The sequence below is a fragment of the Oncorhynchus nerka genome, linkage group LG9b, assembly GCF_034236695.1.
Source record: "Oncorhynchus nerka isolate Pitt River linkage group LG9b, Oner_Uvic_2.0, whole genome shotgun sequence".
In the NCBI taxonomy this organism is placed as follows: Eukaryota; Metazoa; Chordata; class Actinopteri; order Salmoniformes; family Salmonidae; genus Oncorhynchus; species Oncorhynchus nerka.
This window is the reverse complement of record NC_088424.1, coordinates 15805740-15826748: the sequence shown is the minus strand read 5'-3', so window position 1 is coordinate 15826748 and position 21009 is coordinate 15805740. Positions and strand designations below refer to the sequence as shown.

At 45.1% G+C, this 21009-nt stretch overlaps 1 protein-coding gene across 2 annotated transcripts in view; it reads right to left on the bottom strand.

Moving 5' to 3' along the window:
• LOC115114339 (ephrin type-B receptor 1) overlaps positions 1 to 21009 on the bottom strand; it is a 341327-nt gene that overhangs the window by 42430 nt on the left and 277888 nt on the right. For both annotated transcript variants that reach the window (XM_065013371.1, XM_065013372.1), the window contains exons 7-9: positions 14245 to 14407; positions 7310 to 7418; positions 6437 to 6501 (exon numbers count right to left, since the gene is read on the bottom strand). In XM_065013371.1, the coding sequence (XP_064869443.1) occupies positions 6437 to 6501; positions 7310 to 7418; positions 14245 to 14407 (337 nt within the window). The remainder of the gene's footprint in view (positions 1 to 6436; positions 6502 to 7309; positions 7419 to 14244; positions 14408 to 21009) is intronic.

Genomic DNA, 21009 nt, shown 5'->3' with positions numbered 1-21009 from the left:
TATAAACTAACATCCCGTCTTGCGCTCTCCTCATTACGAGTTCAGTTCTGTTCATAAACAAAGTTAATTAGCCGACATCTGATGCGAGAAAATCATTCATCAGACACACACTGCGACTTATTAAGGCAGAGATCACAGAGAGAAAATCCACAACAGTCTGCAGTCTGCATGTCATAAGGGATCAACACGCCGCTGGCCTGGATCGTAAATGTAAATCTAACTCCATCAAGCCCGCAATTACCTTCTTAGTGAAATATACGGCAGTTTGTCGAAGAATCTGTCATTTCCGGGGTCGTTTTTCCAATGATAGACGTTGCTGTCAGAATAGTCTGGGCCCTTATCACTATGTGAGACGGTGGATATACAGTTAGCTGTCTGTCTATTCATGCACACACCAGATGCTGAAGCACAAACAACAGCAGCTGAGACAACTTGTTGATGGATAAGGTAAAAATGTGTATGTTTGAGAGTGTGTGTGTGTGTGTGTGTGTGTGTGTGTGTGTGTGTGTGTGTGCGCATGTGGATGGGTGCGTATGTGGATGGGTGACACATGGATACATGTGTATAGATGTATGTGGGAATGTACTAAATATGTATTGCGTGGGAGTGTGTGAATGTCAGTGAATGCGTGTTGATAAATGGTGACAGGTGCCCCTGATGTGTGTGGGCGTGCATGCGTGTGTGTGTTTCTTGTACTTCCGGGTTGGAGCGAGCGGTCGCATCTGCACTCGGTCCACAGGTAGTATTACATTTCATTACATTTCATTATAGTACAACGGTTTGATTTGTCTAATCTTATCAATTTCTTCTTAGCTAGCTACACAGCCGTCTTTGTATCATAGATAATTGCGTAATTATCGTATTTCGTCGTCCTAACGCAGTCTACACTGCCCTGCAGCTAGCCAGCTAGCTAACGTCCACCGTTAGCTAGTCCACCGTCTACCGATTAGCAGCACAACTATTACACTCAACTGAACGACTTGATTAGTGTAGTGTTAGCTAGCTACATAGTTGTCTTTGCTGTCTTCGTACCCAAGATAATTGTGTAGTTTAGAGTGTGTAGTTTTATGTCGTCCTTAACATAGGAGACTCTGCTAGCTAGCCAACAGCTAGCCAACGTCTACCGAACAGAACTTCTGCACTCAACAATGGTCGCATTTCGCTTCGCTCCACAGGTAGTATCACATTTTTCATTTCATTTCATTACAGTACAACGGCTTGATTTGTTTGATCGTAGCTAGCTACATAGCTAGCTACACAGCCGTCTTTGTATCAAAGATAATTGTGTAGTCTAGAGCGATTTCCTAGGTTAGTTAGCCAGCTATTGTCGTTCTTTTAACGCAACGTAACGTAATCAACACTGCTAGCTAGCCAGCTAGCCCCGAATAGCAGCACAGTAGAAACTATTACACTCAACGGAACGACTTGATTAGTGTAGTGTCAACAACGCAGCCAATGCCAACTAGCCTACTTAGTCAACAACGCAGCCTCTGCCAGCTAGCCTACTTCAGCAGTACTGTATCATTTTAATCTTTTTAGTCAATAAGATTCTTGCTACGTAAGCTTAACTCTCTGAACACTCGTGACGTGTAGTCCACTTGTCATTCCAATCTCCTTTGCATTAGCGTAGCCTCTTGTGTAGCCTGTCAACTATGTGTCTGTCTATCCCTGTTCTCTCCTCTCTGCACAGACCATACAAACGCTCCACACCGCGTGGCCGCGGCCACCCTAATCTGGTGGTCCCAGCGCGCACGACCCACGTGGAGTTCCAGGTCTCCGGTAGCCTCTGGAACTGCCGATCTGCGGCCAACAAGGCAGAGTTCATCTCCGCCTATGTCTCCCTCCAGTCCCTCGACTTCTTGGCACTGACGGAAACATGGATCACCACAGACAACACTGCTACTCCTACTGCTCTCTCTTCGTCTGCCCACGTGTTCTCGCACACCCCGAGAGCTTCTGGTCAGCGGGGTGGTGGCACCGGGATCCTCATCTCTCCCAAGTGGTCATTCTCTCTTTCTCCCCTTACCCATCTGTCTATCGCCTCCTTTGAATTCCATGCTGTCACAGTTACCAGCCCTTTCAAGCTTAACATCCTTATCATTTATCGCCCTCCAGGTTCCCTCGGAGAGTTCATCAATGAGCTTGATGCCTTGATAAGCTCCTTTCCTGAGGACGGCTCACCTCTCACAGTTCTGGGCGACTTTAACCTCCCCACGCCTACCTTTGACTCATTCCTCTCTGCCTCCTTCTTTCCACTCCTCTCCTCTTTTGACCTCACCCTCTCACCTTCCCCCTACTCACAAGGCAGGAAATACGCTCGACCTCATCTTTACTAGATGCTGTTCTTCCACTAACCTCGTTGCAACTCCCCTCCAAGTCTCCGACCACTACCTTGTATCCTTTTCCCTCTCGCTCTCATCCAACACTTCCCACACTGCCCCTACTCGGATGGTATCGCGCCGTCCCAACCTTCGCTCTCTCTCCCCCGCTACTCTCTCCTCTTCCATCCTATCATCTCTTCCCTCTGCTCAAACCTTCTCCAACCTATCTCCTGATTCTGCCTCCTCAACCCTCCTCTCCTCCCTTTCTGCATCCTTTGACTCTCTATGTCCCCTATCCTCCAGGCCGGCTCGGTCCTCCCCTCCCGCTCCGTGGCTCGACGACTCATTGCGAGCTCACAGAACAGGGCTCCGGGCAGCCGAGCGGAAATGGAGGAAAACTCGCCTCCCTGCGGACCTGACATCCTTTCACTCCCTCCTCTCTACATTTTCCTCTTCTCTCTCTGCTGCTAAAGCCACTTTCTACCACTCTAAATTCCAAGCATCTGCCTCTAACCCTAGGAAGCTCTTTGCAACCTTCTCCTCCCTCCTGAATCCTCCTCCCCCTCCCCCCCTCCTCCCTCTCTGCAGATGACTTCGTCAACCATTTTGAAAAGAAGGTCGATGACATCCGATCCTCGTTTGCTAAGTCAAACGACACCGCTGGTTCTGCTCACACTGCCCTACCCTGTGCTCTGACCTCTTTCTCCCCTCTCTCTCCAGATGAAATCTCGCGTCTTGTGACGGCCGGCCGCCCTACAACCTGCCCGCTTGACCCTATCCCCTCCTCTCTTCTCCAGACCATTTCCGGAGACCTCCTCCCTTACCTCACCTCGCTCATCAACTCATCCCTGACCGCTGGCTACGTCCCTTCCGTCTTCAAGAGAGCGAGAGTTGCACCCTTCTGAAAAAACCTACACTCGATCCCTCCGATGTCAACAACTACAGACCAGTATCCCTTCTTTCTTTTCTCTCCAAAACTCTTGAACGTGCCGTCCTTGGCCAGCTCTCCCGCTATCTCTCTCAGAATGACCTTCTTGATCCAAATCAGTCAGGTTTCAAGACTAGTCATTCAACTGAGACTGCTCTTCTCTGTATCACGGAGGCGCTCCGCACTGCTAAAGCTAACTCTCTCTCCTCTGCTCTCATCCTTCTAGACCTATCGGCTGCCTTCGATACTGTGAACCATCAGATCCTCCTCTCCACCCTCTCCGAGTTGGGCATCTCCGGCGCGGCCCACGCTTGATTGCGTCCTACCTGACAGGTCGCTCCTACCAGGTGGCGTGGCGAGAATCCGTCTCCACACCACGTGCTCTCACCACTGGTGTCCCCAGGGCTCTGTTCTAGGCCCTCTCCTATTCTCGCTATACACCAAGTCACTTGGCTCTGTCATAACCTCACATGGTCTCTCCTATCATTGCTATGCAGACGACACACAATTAATCTTCTCCTTTCCCCCTTCTGATGACCAGGTGGCGAATCGCATCTCTGCATGTCTGGCAGACATATCCGTGTGGATGACGGATCACCACCTCAAGCTGAACTCGGCAAGACGGAGCTGCTCTTCCTCCCGGGAAGGACTGCCCGTTCCATGATCTCGCCATCACGGTTGACAACTCCATTGTGTCCTCCTCCCAGAGCGCTAAGAACCTTGGCGTGATCCTGGACAACACCCTGTCGTTCTCAACTAACATCAAGGCGGTGGCCCGTTCCTGTAGGTTCATGCTCTACAACATCCGCAGAGTACGACCCTGCCTCACACAGGAAGCGGCGCAGGTCCTAATCCAGGCACTTGTCATCTCCCGTCTGGATTACTGCAACTCGCTGTTGGCTGGGCTCCCTGCCTGTGCCATTAAACCCCTACAACTCATCCAGAACGCCGCAGCCCGGCTGGTGTTCAACCTTCCCAAGTTCTCTCACGTCACCCCGCTCCTCCGCTCCCTCCACTGGCTTCCAGTTGAAGCTCGCATCCGCTACAAGACCATGGTGCTTGCCTACGGAGCTGTGAGGGAACGGCACCTCAGTACCTCCAGGCTCTGATCAGGCCCTACACCCAAACAAGGGCACTGCGTTCATCCACCTCTGGCCTGCTCGCCTCCCTACCACTGAGGAAGTACAGTTCCCGCTCAGCCCAGTCAAAACTGTTCGCTGCTCTGGCCCCCCAATGGTGGAACAAACTCCCTCACGACGCCAGGACAGCGGAGTCAATCACCACCTTCCGGAGACACCTGAAACCCCACCTCTTTAAGGAATACCTAGGATAGGATAAAGTAATCCCTCTCACCCCCCCCTCCCCCTGAAAAGATTTAGATGCACTACTGTTCCACTGGAGGTCATAAGGTGAATGCACCAATTTGTAAGTCGCTCTGGATAAGAGCGTCTGCTAAATGACTTAAATGTAAATGTAAATGTATGTTTCTGCATTTGTGTGTGTATGCCGTAGGCCTACATATATGGAGGCTAGCAGATGTGTGTGTGTAATGTTTATGGATGGCTGTTGATAACTACTTTGTGCCTCTTGAGTACACAGTACAGTGTGTGAACAGCACTGGAGTATTTACCTATCCAGCCAAGCGAGATGTCAAAGAGAGAGGGAGGGAGGGTAGATAAACTGAATGCGTGCATCCCTAAGCCATCTCCCTCTTGTCTTTTCTGCCCCTCTGATCATTTCTCTCTCTTCCTCTTTCCCTCTCAGCTCTCTCCTCCTTTCCCCCTATCCTCCTGTCACTGTGTCGCTCCACTCCCCACTTCTTCTTCCTCCCTACCTCTCTACCCCCCCCCCCCCTCCTCCTCCATCTGGATCTCATGGCACCAGATCCACTGGGACTGCGAGCTAACATCTGTAGTCTTTAAGCACTGACACCCATTACCAAGCTATTACTATTCACTGACATGGACCAGTCAGCCATATACAGTCTGGTAGCTTGCCAGCTAGGGTCTGTGTGTGTGTGTGTGGGGGGGGGTATTCATGTTGGTGTGGGTGCATGCGTGTAGCCCCCATAACGTCAACACTGACAACACGTTGGTTCACTCACTACAGCTACAGACCTCTAGTTTTTAAAGGGACAGTTCAGCGATTTTTACACATTCAGTCAAATCCCCAAACTATCCCTTTAATGGTTTAGGGTTTGCATGTTCATTTCCCACCCACTGCACCAGGCATCGACAGCTTTGGACATTCCCAGGGTGAAAACCACAAACACTGTTTGGCATTTCAACCAAAAAGAATCAAAGTGGCGCTGTTTCTTCCAATGACCAGTAATTACAAAAACGTCCGTCAAATCAGGAAGAGAAAAGATCGGACACAACGTATTCCTAAGTATTAGTGTTAGTTAGCGGGAGAGAGTGGAGGGAGCAAACACAAGATGAATAGGAACACGTTTCGCTTTTCCCCCCCTCCACTCCAAAATGCTCCATTGATGATTAGCGCTGTAACTGCTGTTAGCATCTCTCTCACAGCTTCTGTTTATTTTCTCCACTTATGTCAATTCCACTCACTCAACCCTGAAATAGCCTCTGACAGAACCAAATCTGAGCACGGACTCAGTGAGTTTGAACGGGGGTAGGAAAAAGGAGCAGCCATCTTATCTCCCCCTCTCTCTCGCTCTTTAATGAGCTCTGGGCTACGGCCGCTCTAACCGTGACAAAACCGAGCCAAGGAGCAAAAGATTTCTGTCTCGGTCTCGACAAAACCCTCTCCCCTTTCAGTAAGCACTCTTCTAAACAGCTCGGCCAGCCTTCCGACAGGCTCGGTTTCGACTGTTTCTCACGCATGCTCTTGCTTGCCTTGCTCCGAGGCAACATTATGGTGAGAGTCAACACGTGACAGGACCCTGGCACAATGTTACTTAGAACAGAAAAGGGATGACTTGTTCCCCTCGATGTTGGATCGGGAAGGAGTACCATTAAACATCTATGCTAGAACAATGGAGGGGTTATTTTTCCCCCTCCATGTGGACAGTGGCCATCAGACCCGTGTGGTGTCAATCACCGCTACAACCCTGAGAGATGAGTGTCAGTCAACGTAATTTAGAAAGTGGAAAGGCTGTTTTTGCCCAGAATGTCAGCGCATTAACAGAAGCGTTTTGTCCGGCAAGGCGCTGCGGTGGGGAACTCACCTCTTCCTGTGCTGTAATGCTGTAACTTGTCGCTGTACACCGCTTCCTTGGTGTACACCCGTTTCCTGAACGATAGACAGAGACAGAACAGTTCCCGAAAAGACAGGATAAAAGGAGGAGCAAAGAGGAATCATTACATCTGTCTCGGAGTCTCACTAACTGGGGCCTGAAAGCGACCCGGTCTGAAATTGAATCAGTGGCTAATGGTTAGCGGTAGCTGCACCGCCCCAATGGAAGTCTGATGAGAATGAGCTGGTTTTTAATTAGAGATGTGATAGCATGTCTGTGGCTTTTCATCCGTCTCTCCTCTGCTCCCTCCGTCATCAAAGACCCTGTCGTGTCTGATGGTCGCTTTGCTACTGGGGACACATGGCGCTGCTGCAAATTCTAAATTCAACTTGAACTTTTCTAAAGAGAGAGGAAAGGGGAACGGTAGCGATGTGTTGTAACAAACTGTCTAGAATGAAATTGGATTCAGTCAGTTAACTCAGATCAATGCAGCGTGAACCCTTTGTAACACTGGAAAATGGATCATTAATAGAGAAGCAGATACAGATATGGAACGTAGGTTTCATTTAAACATATTTTACCTCCTGCTGGCTAAGTGTGTGTGTGTGTGTGTGTGTGTGTGTGTGTGTGTGTGTGTGTGTGTGTGTGTGTGTGTGTGTGGCATAGCTGGTGGACCTATTGTAATGTCTGTGTGTATAGCCTTTGTCTGTGATGCGGTGTGGTGGTAGGTGAGACAGACCTGTTGGTGTGTGTGTGTGTGTGTGTGTGTGTGTGTGTGTGTGTGTGTGTGTGTGTGTGTGTGCACAACTTTTGGACATGTCTAACATAAACACAGTCAAGACGGTCATGTCGACTGTACAGTACCTGCTGCAGACGATGGAGATGGCCACTAGAGAGACGATGAACACCACTCCTGCTGCAGCTGACCCTGCGATTAGAGGAAGCTGCTCTCTCAACTCTGACTTATAGTCATCTACAGAGACAGAGAGAGGAGAGGGGAGAGAAAAAGAGAGACAGAGAGAGAGAGAGGGGGCGGGGGGTATAGTGTGAGGACAGAGAGGAGAAGGTGGTGTGAGGGGTATGGAGAGAATGTAAAGGTAAAGGTGTGGGAACAGAAAGAACAGCATGGTTAGACCAGGAAGACCTGAGCATAGAGAGAACACATACACTCGTCTACGTGTTTATGTGGACAGTGAAGCTAATGACACAATACATTATTTACCATTCATTTCTATTGGGCACAACACAACCCGAAACACAACCAAAACAAACTGCAAATGCATCCCACGAGTTTGGAGAGTCACAAGCTGGATGTTGTCATTGCGTGCTAGTAATATGAGACCAATAATACACTTTTGGCTATACTGTAAGTACATTTGTTCAAATACTTATGACTCCTTCAAATGGGGGGGGGACTAGATACATACAGCGCTTTCATTTCCAAACAGTTAAACAGATATGTATGAAATGACCCTCAAATAAAAGGTGACATTCTGTATATAGACGAGTTAGCTGGTAACGTCATGGAAACAATGCATGCACGTCGATGAGGCAGAAGTCCGTGTTCTTATGATTCTGGACGGTCAGATAGCTGGCACCAATGACAAGAAGCCATGTGGGGAATCATCGGTGGCTTCTTTCAGCTTGTTGTATCTTGTTAGTGATACCACGCCTTGTTTTCAGGTGTTTTGATACTTCTCATGTCGATGCTAATATGGCTCAAATTCGCTAGCTAGCTAACCAACAACTAAAACAGAATGTACTTGAGAGACAACAAGTGCTCATTGTGCAAATATATTTATGTTTTCAAAAAAGATTTGAAGAGGAAATATAGTTTACATGTCGTCAAAAGTGTCTGTTTGGCTCCACCGTTGCGCACACATCGGTTTTCCTGCCCACCCGTCTATAGAGCCAAATGGAACGTTTTAGCTTCGCTGTCCAAGCAAACGCAGAGGGGAGTGTAGGTGCCTCAGCCTTAAGATGTTGACTGCAACACATTGAGCGTCACCAATGGTTTGGTAACAGCCTATATGTAGAGTTAAGCCGTGCTGACTGTCACCTGTACATCTCCATAGAGGAGACCAATAGAGCGAGCTCAAGTGAGAGAGAGAGGGAGCTGTGAGAGAGGGAGGTAGAGAGAGGGAGAATGATCGAATGAGAGAGCATTTCTGTAGCCATTCCTAATCCCTCCGGTCACAGTCTGACGGACATAAAAGACCACCTTGGAATTTCTAACGGGGATGTTCAGACACAAGCTCCTGTTAGACAGTCAGATATACAGCCAAACGTTAGCGGCCGAAAGGAGGAAGAATGGCACAGGAGTTCAGAGGGTAGCCCAAAGAACTTCTAAAGGCACACAAAACTGCCTCAGTCCTATATCGTGTCTTTGTGTGGCTGTTTTAGGGCCTTAGGGTTACTCTAGTGGTGTTTCTTGAACAAGATTTAGCATGCTGCCGGCAAACTGAAATTCGCTTTACAGCAATGGGACAAAAGGAGAAGTAAGGAGAAGTCTTTAGAGCAGTGATATAGTATCTGAAATATCTATAAAATAAGAAACTAATAGTATACTTGAGAGTGTGATTTATAGGCCTACTCTTTTGTTAGCTGTAAAGTCAGTGTGCTATTTCTCTGTGCAGCTGTATTCAGGTGCTGTGCTTCTGAAGGAGTCTCCTAAACTCAGACTGGTGAAAATTATGATGGGCTTGAGCAGAAATCAACTGTCTGAGTGCCAATCAGTCATGTAGGGCTGGGCGATATGGCCATATATTTTTTTTAAACTTATGGTGATTTACAGTAGCAGTCAAAAGTTTGGACACACCTACTCATTCAAGGTTTTTTAATTGTATTTTTATTTATTTTAAGACATCAAAACTATAAAATAACACATATTTAGTAACCAAAAAAGTGTTAAACAAATCAAAATATATTTTATATTTGAGATTCTTCAAAGTAGCCACCCTTTGCCTTGAGGACAGATTTGCACACTCTTGGCATCCTCTCAACCAGCTTCATGAGGAATGCTTTTCCAGTGGTCTTTCCCTTCACTCTGTTGTCCAACTCATCCCAAACAATCTCAATTGGGTTGAGGTCGGGGGATTGTGGAGGCCAGGTCATCTGATGCAGCACTCCATCACTCTCCTTCTTGGCCAAATAGCCCTTACACAGCCTGAAGGTGTGTTTTGAGTCATTGTCCTGTTGAAAAACAAACGATAGTCCTACTAAACGCAAACAAAATAGGATGGCGTATCGCTGCAGAATGCTGTGGTAGCCATGCTGAGTGTGCCTTGAATTCTAAATAAATCCCAGATAGTGTCACCCCCACACCATCACACCTCCTCCTCCATGCTTCACGGAGGGAACCACACATGCGGAGATCATCTGTTCACCTCCTCTTGGTCTCACAAAGACACAGCGATGGGAACCAAAAATCTCAAATTTGGACTCATCAGACCAAATGACAGATTTCCACCGGTCTAAAGTCCATTGCTCGTGTTTCTTGGCCCAAGCAAGTCTTCTTCTTAGGGTCCAATAGTAGTGGTTTCTTTGCAGCAATCCGACCATGAAGGCCTGGTTTGCGGTCTCCTCTGAACAGTTGATGTTGACATGTCTGTTACTTGAACTCTGTGAAGCATTTATTTGGGCTACAATCTGAGGTGTAGTTAACTCAACTGAACTTATCCTCTTCAGTAGCGGTAACTCTGGTTCCACAAAAACCACAAATTAACTTTTCCTGTGGTGGTCCTCCTGAGAGGCAGTTTCATCATAGCGCTTGATAGTTTTTGCGACTGCACTTGAAGAAACTTTCAAAGTTCTTGAAATGTTCCCGGATTGGCTGACCTTCATGTCTTAAAGTAATGATGGACTTTTGTTTCTCTTTGCTTATTTGAGCTGTTCTTGCCATAATATGGCCTTGATCTTTTACCAAATAGGGGTATCTTCTTACTTTGTCACAACACAACTGATTGGCTCAAACGCATTAAGAAGGAAAGTAATTCCACAAATTAACTTTTAACAAGGCACACCTGTTAATTGAAATGCATTCCAGGTGACTACCTCGTGAAGCTGGTTGAGAGAACGCCAAAGAGTGTGCAAAGCTGTCATCAAGGCAAAGGGTGGCAACTTTGAAGAATCTCAAATATACATTTTGTTTTGTTACATTGTTTTGGTTACTACATGATTCCATATGTGTTATTTCATAGTTCTGATGTCTTTACTATTATTCTACAATGTATAAAATACTACAAATAAAGAAAAGCTCTGGAATGAGTAGGTGTGTCCACATTTTTCACTGGTCCTGTATATCTACATTTTTTTCAAATGTTTTCTCTAAATAAGCATTGTTGTACATTTAAAGGTCAAATCCACTGCATTTCAAACAGTCAGACAAATTCGAATGAATTCAGGGCTTGTGAAGTTATACCTATGCCTTCCACAACCATATGACCCACTAATAATTTAATAATTTGATCAAAAGACTGCCTCTGTCAGGTTTTCAAGTCTGTCTATGAAAATGCCCTTTTTTCTGTTACAAATGTAACTAGAACCATGCATAATGCCCATTCACTAATGATGACTCACTTTTTGTAGCTACAGGTCTCATCAACAATCTCTCAAGCCCACGTGCTAGTGATTAGCCAACAAATCGTTATATTTCAAGTTTAGCCAACCCGGGATCTATTTGCTAGCTAAGGTTGAACAGTTGAATTGTCATGAACACACCCTTCTGTCCGTCTTCAACACTTTGAAATGGAGGAGACCGACCGCCTTGATTCGGTCTTACGTGGAAACATTTTTGAAATTATGTTTTTTTACGTTGGATAAAAGTAGAGACACAGAGCTACAAAATGTCATATCATACACGGCAGTTGAGGAACAATGGGGAAGTTATTCTGCTTTGAAAGTTGATAAACGTGTAACCTCACTTTTGAGAAAATGGCCAATCATCTCCTCCTCATTGCACCTGTCAATCAAATAACTGAGTGAGTGGGGTGAGGAGACAACTGTGGGAGGCATGTGACAATGTGATGACAGACAGATATGAGGGATTGTCGACTGTGAGAGGAGGGGGAGAGAAGAGGAAAAAGAGAAGATTCAGAGAGAAGGATAGAGGAGGGCAGGAGGTAGAGAGGAATGTGATGAGACAAGTGGAGGGTGGGGTGAGACAAGTGGAGGGTGGGGTTGACACGGGGGAGAGGAGGTGGGGCAGGGCGACGTGGGGAGGAGAGGGGAGGCAGACGCTACAGAGGGTAAGGGATTTAGGGGATGGGTCTACCAGGCTGACAGGTGTATAATCAACCAAGCTCTCAGTCTCACTTCAGAATCTGACGTGTGTCTATAAATGTCAAACATCAAAGGTTAAGTTTAGACATTCATTTAGAATGGTTAAGATAAGGGTTAAGGTTTGGGATAGGGTTAAAACAAAAACAAAGAAAGTTCTGGGATTGAACATGCGACCCTCGGAGCAGGAGTTTGCGGCTTACGCCCATCCACAATGCTCTAGCAAACCGCAAGCCCTCTTGATGGTAATAGCCTTCATCGTTGCTCCTAGTGGCTTTTTTTAGTGGCTGGGGTCCTGGGTACCTGGACGGACGTCGAATTTAGCCTTGGATCTTGAGCGACCTGGCTGGTACACTATATATACAAAAGTATGTGGACACCCTTTCAAATAAGTGGATTAGGCTATTTCAGCCAGACCTGTTGTTGACAGGTGTATAAAATGGAGCACACAGCCATGTAATCTCCATAGACAAACATTGGCAGTACAATGGCCTTGCTGAAGGGCTCAGTGACTTTCAACGTGGCACCGACGTAGGATGCCACCTTTCCAACAAATTCAGTTTGTCAAATTTCTGCCCTGCTTCAGCATCCCTGGTCAACTGTAAGTGCTGTTATTGTGAAGTGGAAACGTCTAGGAGCAAAAACGGCCCAGCCACGAAGTGGCAGGCCACACAAGCTCACAGAAAGGAACCACCAAGTGCTGAAGCACGTAGTAAAAATCTTCTGTCCTCGGTTGCAACACTCACTACCGAGTTCCAAACTGCCTATGGAAGGAATGTCAGCACAAGAACTGTTCATCGAGAGCTTCATGAAATGGGTTTCCATGGTCGAGCAGCCACACACAAGCCTAAGATCACCATTCTCTATGCCAAGCATTGGCTAGAGTGGTGAAAAGCTCACTGCCATTCGACTCTGGAGCAGTGGAAATGCGTTCTCTGGAGTGATGAAACATGCTTTACTATCTTTACAATCTGACAGATTTGGCGGATGCCAGGAGAATGCTACCTGCCCCAATGGAAAGTGTCAACTGTAATGTTTGTTAGAGGAGGAATAATGGTTTGGGACTGTTTTCATGATTCTGGCTAGGCCCCTTAGTTCCAGTGAAGGGAAATCTTAACACTACAGCATACAATGACATTCTAGATGATTCTGTGCTTCCAACTTTGTGGCAACAGTTTTAGGATGGACCTTTGCTGTTTTAGCATGACAATGCCCCTGTGCATAGAGCGAGATCCATACATAAATGGTTTGTGGAGATCGGTGTGGAAGAACTTGACTCTCCTGCACCGAGCCCTGACCTCAACCCCATCGAACACCTTTGGGATGAATTGGAACGCTGACTGCCCAACATCAGTGCCCAACCTCACTAATGCGCTTGTGGCTGAATGGAAGCAAGCCCCCGCAGCAATGTTCCAACATCCAGTGGAAAGCCTTCCCAGAAGAGTGGAGGTTGTTATAGCATCAAAGGGGGGGAACATCTCCAGATTAATGCCTATGATTTTGGAATGAGATGTACGACGAGCAGGTGTCCACATACTTTTGGTCATGTAGTGTATTAGAGTTTGTGTCAAGACTACTAAATCTGCTGCCGCAGATTAGAACAACACCTGCACTTATCCACCTCTGGACTATCTGACAGGGAGAAAGGGCTATGGGGAGGGATGGAGGGATAGAGAGAGGAAAGCACAGAGGATCAGGGAGAGTTGTGGCATTTGCGATGCCAAGCGGAGACTTGCCCTTCGATGTGAATCATAGATAGATAAGAAGGTATGTTTAGTGTTTAACCGCCCCAGTTAGGATTCTGAGAAGGTAAACTGATTCTAGACCTGTGCCTAAAAGGGCATCTTCTACCTGGAATATGTATTGAGTGTTGAAAATCATCTGGCAGCATATTTCAGAAGTAAGAAGACAGGAGATGTGGCGTACACCCACGCACAAACACCTGGACACATGCTCTCATACTGTCACCCCCCCACCACCACCACCACCACGTGCCAGTGTAGCAGGTGTTGCGCCCCCCTGAAAATCCAACCCTGGGTGGCAAATAATTAATCACATCAGCCACTAATCACAGCTAAGCATTCTGGGATAGCTCGTCAGCAACATACGGGCTCAATGAAGAACCAATTAGCTAAGCAGTCTGGATCAAGCAGTTACACACAGGAAAAGACTAAATGCTCAAAACCACCATTCTTAACCATTCTTAACTCCAATATATTATTCTTAACAATCTCATACACGATCGTTAAGACAGTGGGTTTAGAAATACAATGTTCATCCAACATCCATAAACATGTTGTCACACAGCGATTAACAATCATATGATCCGATATCAAATTCCCAATCCTTCTTCCTCTCTGCTCTATATCCACTCCTATTCGATGCGTCTCTCTATTTCTCTCTTACAGCTCTCTCTCTCTCTCTCTCTCTCTCTCAAACTCACAGACACGCACACAAACACAGCAGCTACCCACCACCATCCACCATCTTCCCTCGCCTCCCCTCCTCCCCTTGGCCCTTACCATCTGTGAGGGTTTGGAAGCACATCTTGCCGCTGTATTTGCCAAAGCCAGCCACGGTCCTGGCCCGCACCTGCACGACGTAGACCATGCCCGCCCGGAGGCCCTCCACCCTGGCTGTGTTGGTCTCGCTGCGCACCATGGTGGAGTTGATCTCTGAATGGTCCTGGAGGAACAGAGGAGATAGGGATACCAGGTTAATGTTCCAGAGAGATAGAGCAGGCCATGTGTATATATGGACTGGACACAGTGGGGGAGAGACAGAGAGGAAGAGACCAGGGGCCATATGTCTCATGCAATGGCTTCATTCACCAGGAAATCTACGCCGTACTGTATCAACCGTCAGAGTAGGACTGCTGATTTTGGATCAGTGTTGCTTTTTAGGTCAAAAGGAATAAGATCACATGGACAGGAATGTCCCGATCCTAGATCAGCACGTCTAATCTGAGATGCTTGATACAGTACATACGGACCAACATGAACCTTTAAGGAAACCATTGTATCATCAAGGAGGCAGGTATCATAACACATCCAAAACTATTTGGCAGATTCCTCCATTATCAAGTGTGTCTCCCCTACGCTGCAGCAGTAGTCAGCAACCAGTAGTGTGTGACATTGGCTGCCTTTCCTACAACAGAGGTCACACCAGAATCTTTTTTTTTTTTTTATGTATTTTTTAATTAGCGCACAACCTGGACAGAAAGGAAAGGGAACTGAAACTCAGAGAAACCATTGCTTTGACGTGGTTAGTCAGAGTAACAAAAAGCAGAAAGGTTGACTAACGATGAATACAGGATGTGCCTTCGCTCTCCTTGTCCACGGAAACCTAAAGTTCAGATGAGTCATATGCCATTTTGATGCTGTAACAAGTCTATTCTCTAGCTGTTGTGGTTCTCTCGTTCTATCAGCGACTGGTTAGTTTGTTATTACGCCGCCCTTGACAGGCTTACATAACTGTTACCACCACAGATGGAAACTTTAGTGCCGAGGTTGAATGACAGTATGTATTGTTAGAGGGAGTGCTTTAGTGCTCACGCACACGCTCACACGCGCGCACACACACACACATACACACACATATACACACACATACTGCCCATTAGGCCCATTAGTCTGAGTCACATTGTAAACTTGTTCCTGCTGTATTTACTGTTGGCCTCAGAAGTGTTTAGAAAGAGAGAGAGAGAGAGAGAGAGAGAGAGAGAGAGAGAGTTTAATTAGTAAAGGAAGTGGTGAACATTGGCTCTCTCGTTCTGTGGCGTTTGAAGTGGCGCTCTGCTAATTATGTCAGAGGACTAATTCCGCCCACGGAAAGTGTTTGTTTTCACTTAATGGAACAAAGCAACGCTTACAAGTTATTTTGTAGAGAATTGTTTAGTGCGACATTTTCTTGTTCTGTTTTGTTTTGTCTTTGCGTAAGGGTGAGAGGTCAAAGGATAAAAAAAATCTAATGTTATGGTCAAAGTTTGGATTAAATGGATCAACAAAAGTGTATGAATCAATCCAATAAGACTTTTTAGACCCGGAAGGCTGTATTTTACCTAACATAGCACAGTGTTAAATCTAAGTGCTGACGGAAGTGCTATAGGTCCAGGGGTTTGTCAGAAATATTTGAGCTATTCTCACAGCCTTTATTTTGAGCGCAATAGCTGGCGGTAGTGTGAAAGGGCTGGGTTTTAACAAGAAGCTTTTAACAAGAAGCGCTCTTTGGAAATGGGAATGGATACAAGTCGAATGGAGTATGCACTGCGGGTTGGCCTATGTGAATTGTGAATAATGCAAAAGCATGTCGGCAAACGCCTCACAAGTACACCATTTAGAAACCTTGTATGGAGGCTCCTGGCAAATAATTGGCCACGATGAGAAAGACACCAAACGCATTGCTGTTGAACCAGCTTTCATTGTAGTAGGGTAAGGGCAGCCTCCTATGAAGGCTTCTTTTTTAATCAAACAAAACGGAAAACGAGCAATTGTTACAGGAAATTAACTGAAACATTTTACTGCTGCCAAACTTGATATTTTAATAAACGTTTGGTGATCAACATTGATTTCAAAGTGGTCTCACGAGCCAAACCCTTTATCGATAGTCTTGACTACTTGGCGAATGCCTTGGGCATGCCAAAAAATTGCCTTCATTGAAAGGAGGGGGGCTACACTTGGTTTTTAATCAAACGAAACAAGATTTTTTTTGTATGTTCCTAAATACAAGGTTTATGGGCACTAAAAGCACATCTCTCTTGTTCATTGTGCATATGGGCACTGTGCATCATCGATGGATTGGCTGCGCTTCCGTTGCTATAACCTATGCTAAGCTAAGACCAGCTTTCGGTTGGTCTTAAATACCCCCAGCAGCACATACTAAAGGTTTTTAAGGACACACCTCAGATATTGCCACCCGTCCCACCTCAGTGCAAGTGAGCTCACACATCAACAACAAGATACACAACTAATTCTAGTAGAGCTAAAATTCATCGAAGGAACATTAGATAAACCCACTTAAACATTTTCAGCTAGTTGGCCGTCAAAATTGCACTGATAAATAATCGGGAATTGTAGCCTACTCATCTCCAAGCACCCAAGCTAACTGGCTAAAGTTGGCTAGCTTGCTAACTAGCTACTTCCAGGCATAACTAGCTACTTCCTCACTCTGACCATTTCACTCCCCCTAGCAGAGCTGGTTAGGCTGTTTCCATGTTATCTAGAGTGTTTCTGACTAATTATTACCTTTTTTTGCCTATGTTTACTGACACCGGTCAAATTCAGCAGGTGTTGCTAAATTCATCAGTTGTTCTGCACTCTGGCACACTCAGATGAGGTTGCTCTGAAATCAGAGTAGATCGGCAGAGTGAATTTGAGAACGCAAGAGATATGCTAACTGTATAGCAGTCGTTCAAGTTCTTACTAGTTAACCAAATGACACCTGCATCTCTAGCTGTGTCTAGCCACCAAAAAAAATGATACGAGGGGAAATAGTCAGTCACTTATCCACTCCGTTTTGGTCCAGAATATTGAGTCATGGAAACTGAAACAGTGCTTTCCGAACGGAGGCAGCAAACAATGTACCAGGACAGCTGTGATCTACAACTAATATGTTTTGGACTCCCAAGAAATGTATTGGTGAATTATAATAAACATGCATTGAACTGCATCCATCTATTCTGCCGACAATGCCTTAGTGTACATCATGGAACGTTGAGTCAAATGGAATCCATTTTTAAAACCTCTTATGAAGTAGGTTTTGTAGCATAACCCGGGAATTTGATATTTTTTATATTATCATGGTCTGTTTGTTTCATAACTGCAAAGTAGTTAAAACACTGTCAGTTCCACTTTAAACTGCAGGTCACTGGTTACTTTGTGTGCTAAACATGACATGTTGTTTTGCAATGGGAAGTAATAGTGGTACATTTCCATTGGGAAATGCTTAATGGTTTTTTTTCTTCGTATTCTTGGGATTGGGACCTACTGGCTTATTATTATGTCAGATTTGATGGACTGCTTATCCTTTAACATCATGCTGTGTGTGACTGCTGTCTCTCCATCAGACCTATGCAGGGGTGTAGTGCGGCCTGGAGAAGTGGGCATAGTCTAATTTTGCCAAAAATGACCCAATGGCCCACCCAGTGAAGGAGAGGCACCCTTTGTGAAAAATCCTATGTTTTCCTGTAGATTTTTCAGATTTTCACGTTCAAAATCATAATATTTTTTATAGAAAAAAATACAAAAATGTGATGGTCTAAGTCCACAACAATGCTTAATCCACATCAATCTGATCAGGGGGCCTGTCAGGACCTGGCTCCACAGTGGGTGGGCCTGTGTCCACCCAGGCCCATCCATGTCTATGCCCCTGATGCAAACAGGGCATAATAACAATTGCGCATCACAAATAGCCTACTAACCAACGGACTGAACTTGACTTAGTTAGCATTTACTGGTAGATATCATAAGTTGAAACGTCTTTCCTACCCTACCGGCTGCTGATGTCATAATTCTGTGAGCTGCTCCATGCCAAAACCAGCTGAGAGCTGCTCACTCTTGCTGCCTGCTGATGATTTTCCACTGAAACTAGGCGGTGTGCGGCGCGCAGGTGAATATGTTTCACATGCTTTGTGTTTGTGTAGGCTACTTTGTGCATGATTTCTCTATTGTACGAAGTAATTGATAAGTCGTACACCTCCACTACACTATTTTGACACGCATCAGTAGGGATTAACAAGTGAGTATACGCAATGCCCACTGACAATAAAGTGGGTACACGGTTTATACCTGCATATACCTTCCTCTACACCATTCACAATAAGTGCACTCTCCTACATGAGTGCGCTGGTATTACGGCTGCTGTCCTTTCACATTCATGAACCTGTCACACACTGAAGGACTAGGTCCAAAAGGTTTGCCACTTCAGCAAACATGTCTACAATAGATATGAAGGCTCATAAGATATTCATGTTTCAAGAAAGGAGTGTATATATTTGGCCCGGCAAAACGGTTTTATGTGCTGACTGAGTGGAAGCTGATAATGATGAGGAAATTAGGAGTCCTCACTGTCCGAGACCGAGTCAAGACCTAGTACAAATGTATCCAACACTGAGAACAAGACACTCAATATGAGACTGATCTCGAGTACTACAACATTGCTCATCACCGAGCAAAACCTATAAACATTCAAAGTACGAGTCAAAAGTTTGGACACACCTACTCATTCAACGTTTTTTTAAATTGATTTTTTTACTATTTTCTACATGGTAGAATAATAATGAAGACATCAAAACTATCAAATAACACATATGGAATCATGTAGTAACCAAAAAAGTGTTAAACAAATTCTTCAAAGTAGCCACCCTTTGCCTTGATGACAGCTTTGCATACTCTTGGCATTATCTCAAATCAAATCAAAGTTTATTTGTCACGTGCGCCGAATACAACAGGTGTAGGACTTACAGTGAAATGCTTACTTACAGGCTCTAACCAATAGTGCAAAAAAGGTATTTGAGATTTGAGATTTTTAGTTCCAACCGCCGTGTCTTTGTGAGACAAAGAGGAAGTGAATGGATGATCTCCACATGTGTGGTTCCCTCCGTGAAACATGGAGGAGGAGGTGTGATGGTGTGGGGGTGCTTTATTGGTGACACTGTCTGTGATTTATTTAGAATTCAAAGCAACTTAACCAGCATGGCTACCACAGCATTCTGCAGCGATACAATTGCCCAACACACCTCCAGGCTGTGTAAGGGCTATTTGACCAAGAAGGAGAGTGATGGAGTGCTGCATCAGATTACCTGGCCTCCACAATCACCTGACCTCAACCCAATTCAGATGGTTTGGGATGAGTTGGACCATAGAGCGAAGGAAAAGCAGCCAACAAGTGCTCAACATAGGTGGGAACTCCTTCAAGACTGTTGGAAAAGCATTCCAGGTGAAGCTGGTTTAGAGAATGCCAAGAGTGTGCAAAGCTGTCCTCAAGGCAAAGGGTGAAGAATTTGAAGAATCTCAAAATATATTTCGATTTGGTTACTTTTTTGGTTACTACATGATTTTATGTGTTATTTGACAATTTTGATGTCTTCACGAATCTTCTACAATTTAGAAAATAGTAAAAATAAAGAAAAAACCCTTGAATGAGTGTGTACAGAATTTTGCCTGGTACTGTACATATCAGCTTTTAATCAAATATAGGATGATAAAAAAGGAGAAGAGAGCAAAGAGAACCACGGAGAAGAGAAGAGAACCGAATAGAGGCAGAGGCAGAGGCCCGTATGCGCTCCACACCGACATCGTTACCCAATCAAATCAGTGTAATTAGATCACGGAGGAAGCTCCGTCATTGGCCAGATGAGGTAAACACTGCTATGAAATTTGGCCGAAACATAATGATCTCTCCAATCACATTAGTCTTTATTGGACACTCACTCCTGTGATGAAGACAAATGTTAGCTTCCCTAATAGGAAAATGCTACTCCTGAATTTAATCCCATAAGAGTAAAGAGACGAAAACAGGATATTAGCAATAACAATGAGTTATATCATTGGATAATTAGATTTGTGGTATTTATATGTTTATTGGTAATGTACCATGATGATGAATAGTCACATACATTCCTAGAATTAGCCACAGAGTGTCTGCATGACCTTTTGTATAGTCACACTGTGTAAAAGTGCTATTGCACTTCAATTATGGTGTGATCTAATTTGATAAATGTCCAAAAATAGACAGCTCGTGTAAAGGGAAGCCAGGCAACCACATTAGAGTATTGGGACAGCACTCTCATATTCATAAGCAAGGCCATGGTTGGATGAGCATTGACCACCTACGGTTAGGATTGGCCCACTCCTGCTGTCAGTCAAACAGAGTCTCCTAGGACCACCCACTGCTTGATTTTGAGAGACGGTTGGGCGAGCAGATTAGAATCATTATCACCTATATTCGCCAAGTACATTTACACATACCCAGAATTAGTCTTAAATAAGGTGCTGCCAGCAATAGACAATATGCAAACAGAATACAGACAAGTACTCACAGAATACACAATATCAAAACAGGAACCATAAAACATAAGTGTATAGGCTGATTACAGTGGGAATATACCACTTACAGAGGGGATATATATACAGTGCCTTCAGATAGTATTCACACACACCCCTTGACTTTTTCCACATTTTGTTATGTTACAAAGTGGGATTAAAATTGATTTTATTGTCACTTTTGTTGACGATCTACACAAAATATTCTATAATGTCAAAGTGGAAGAAATGTTAAACATTTTTGTA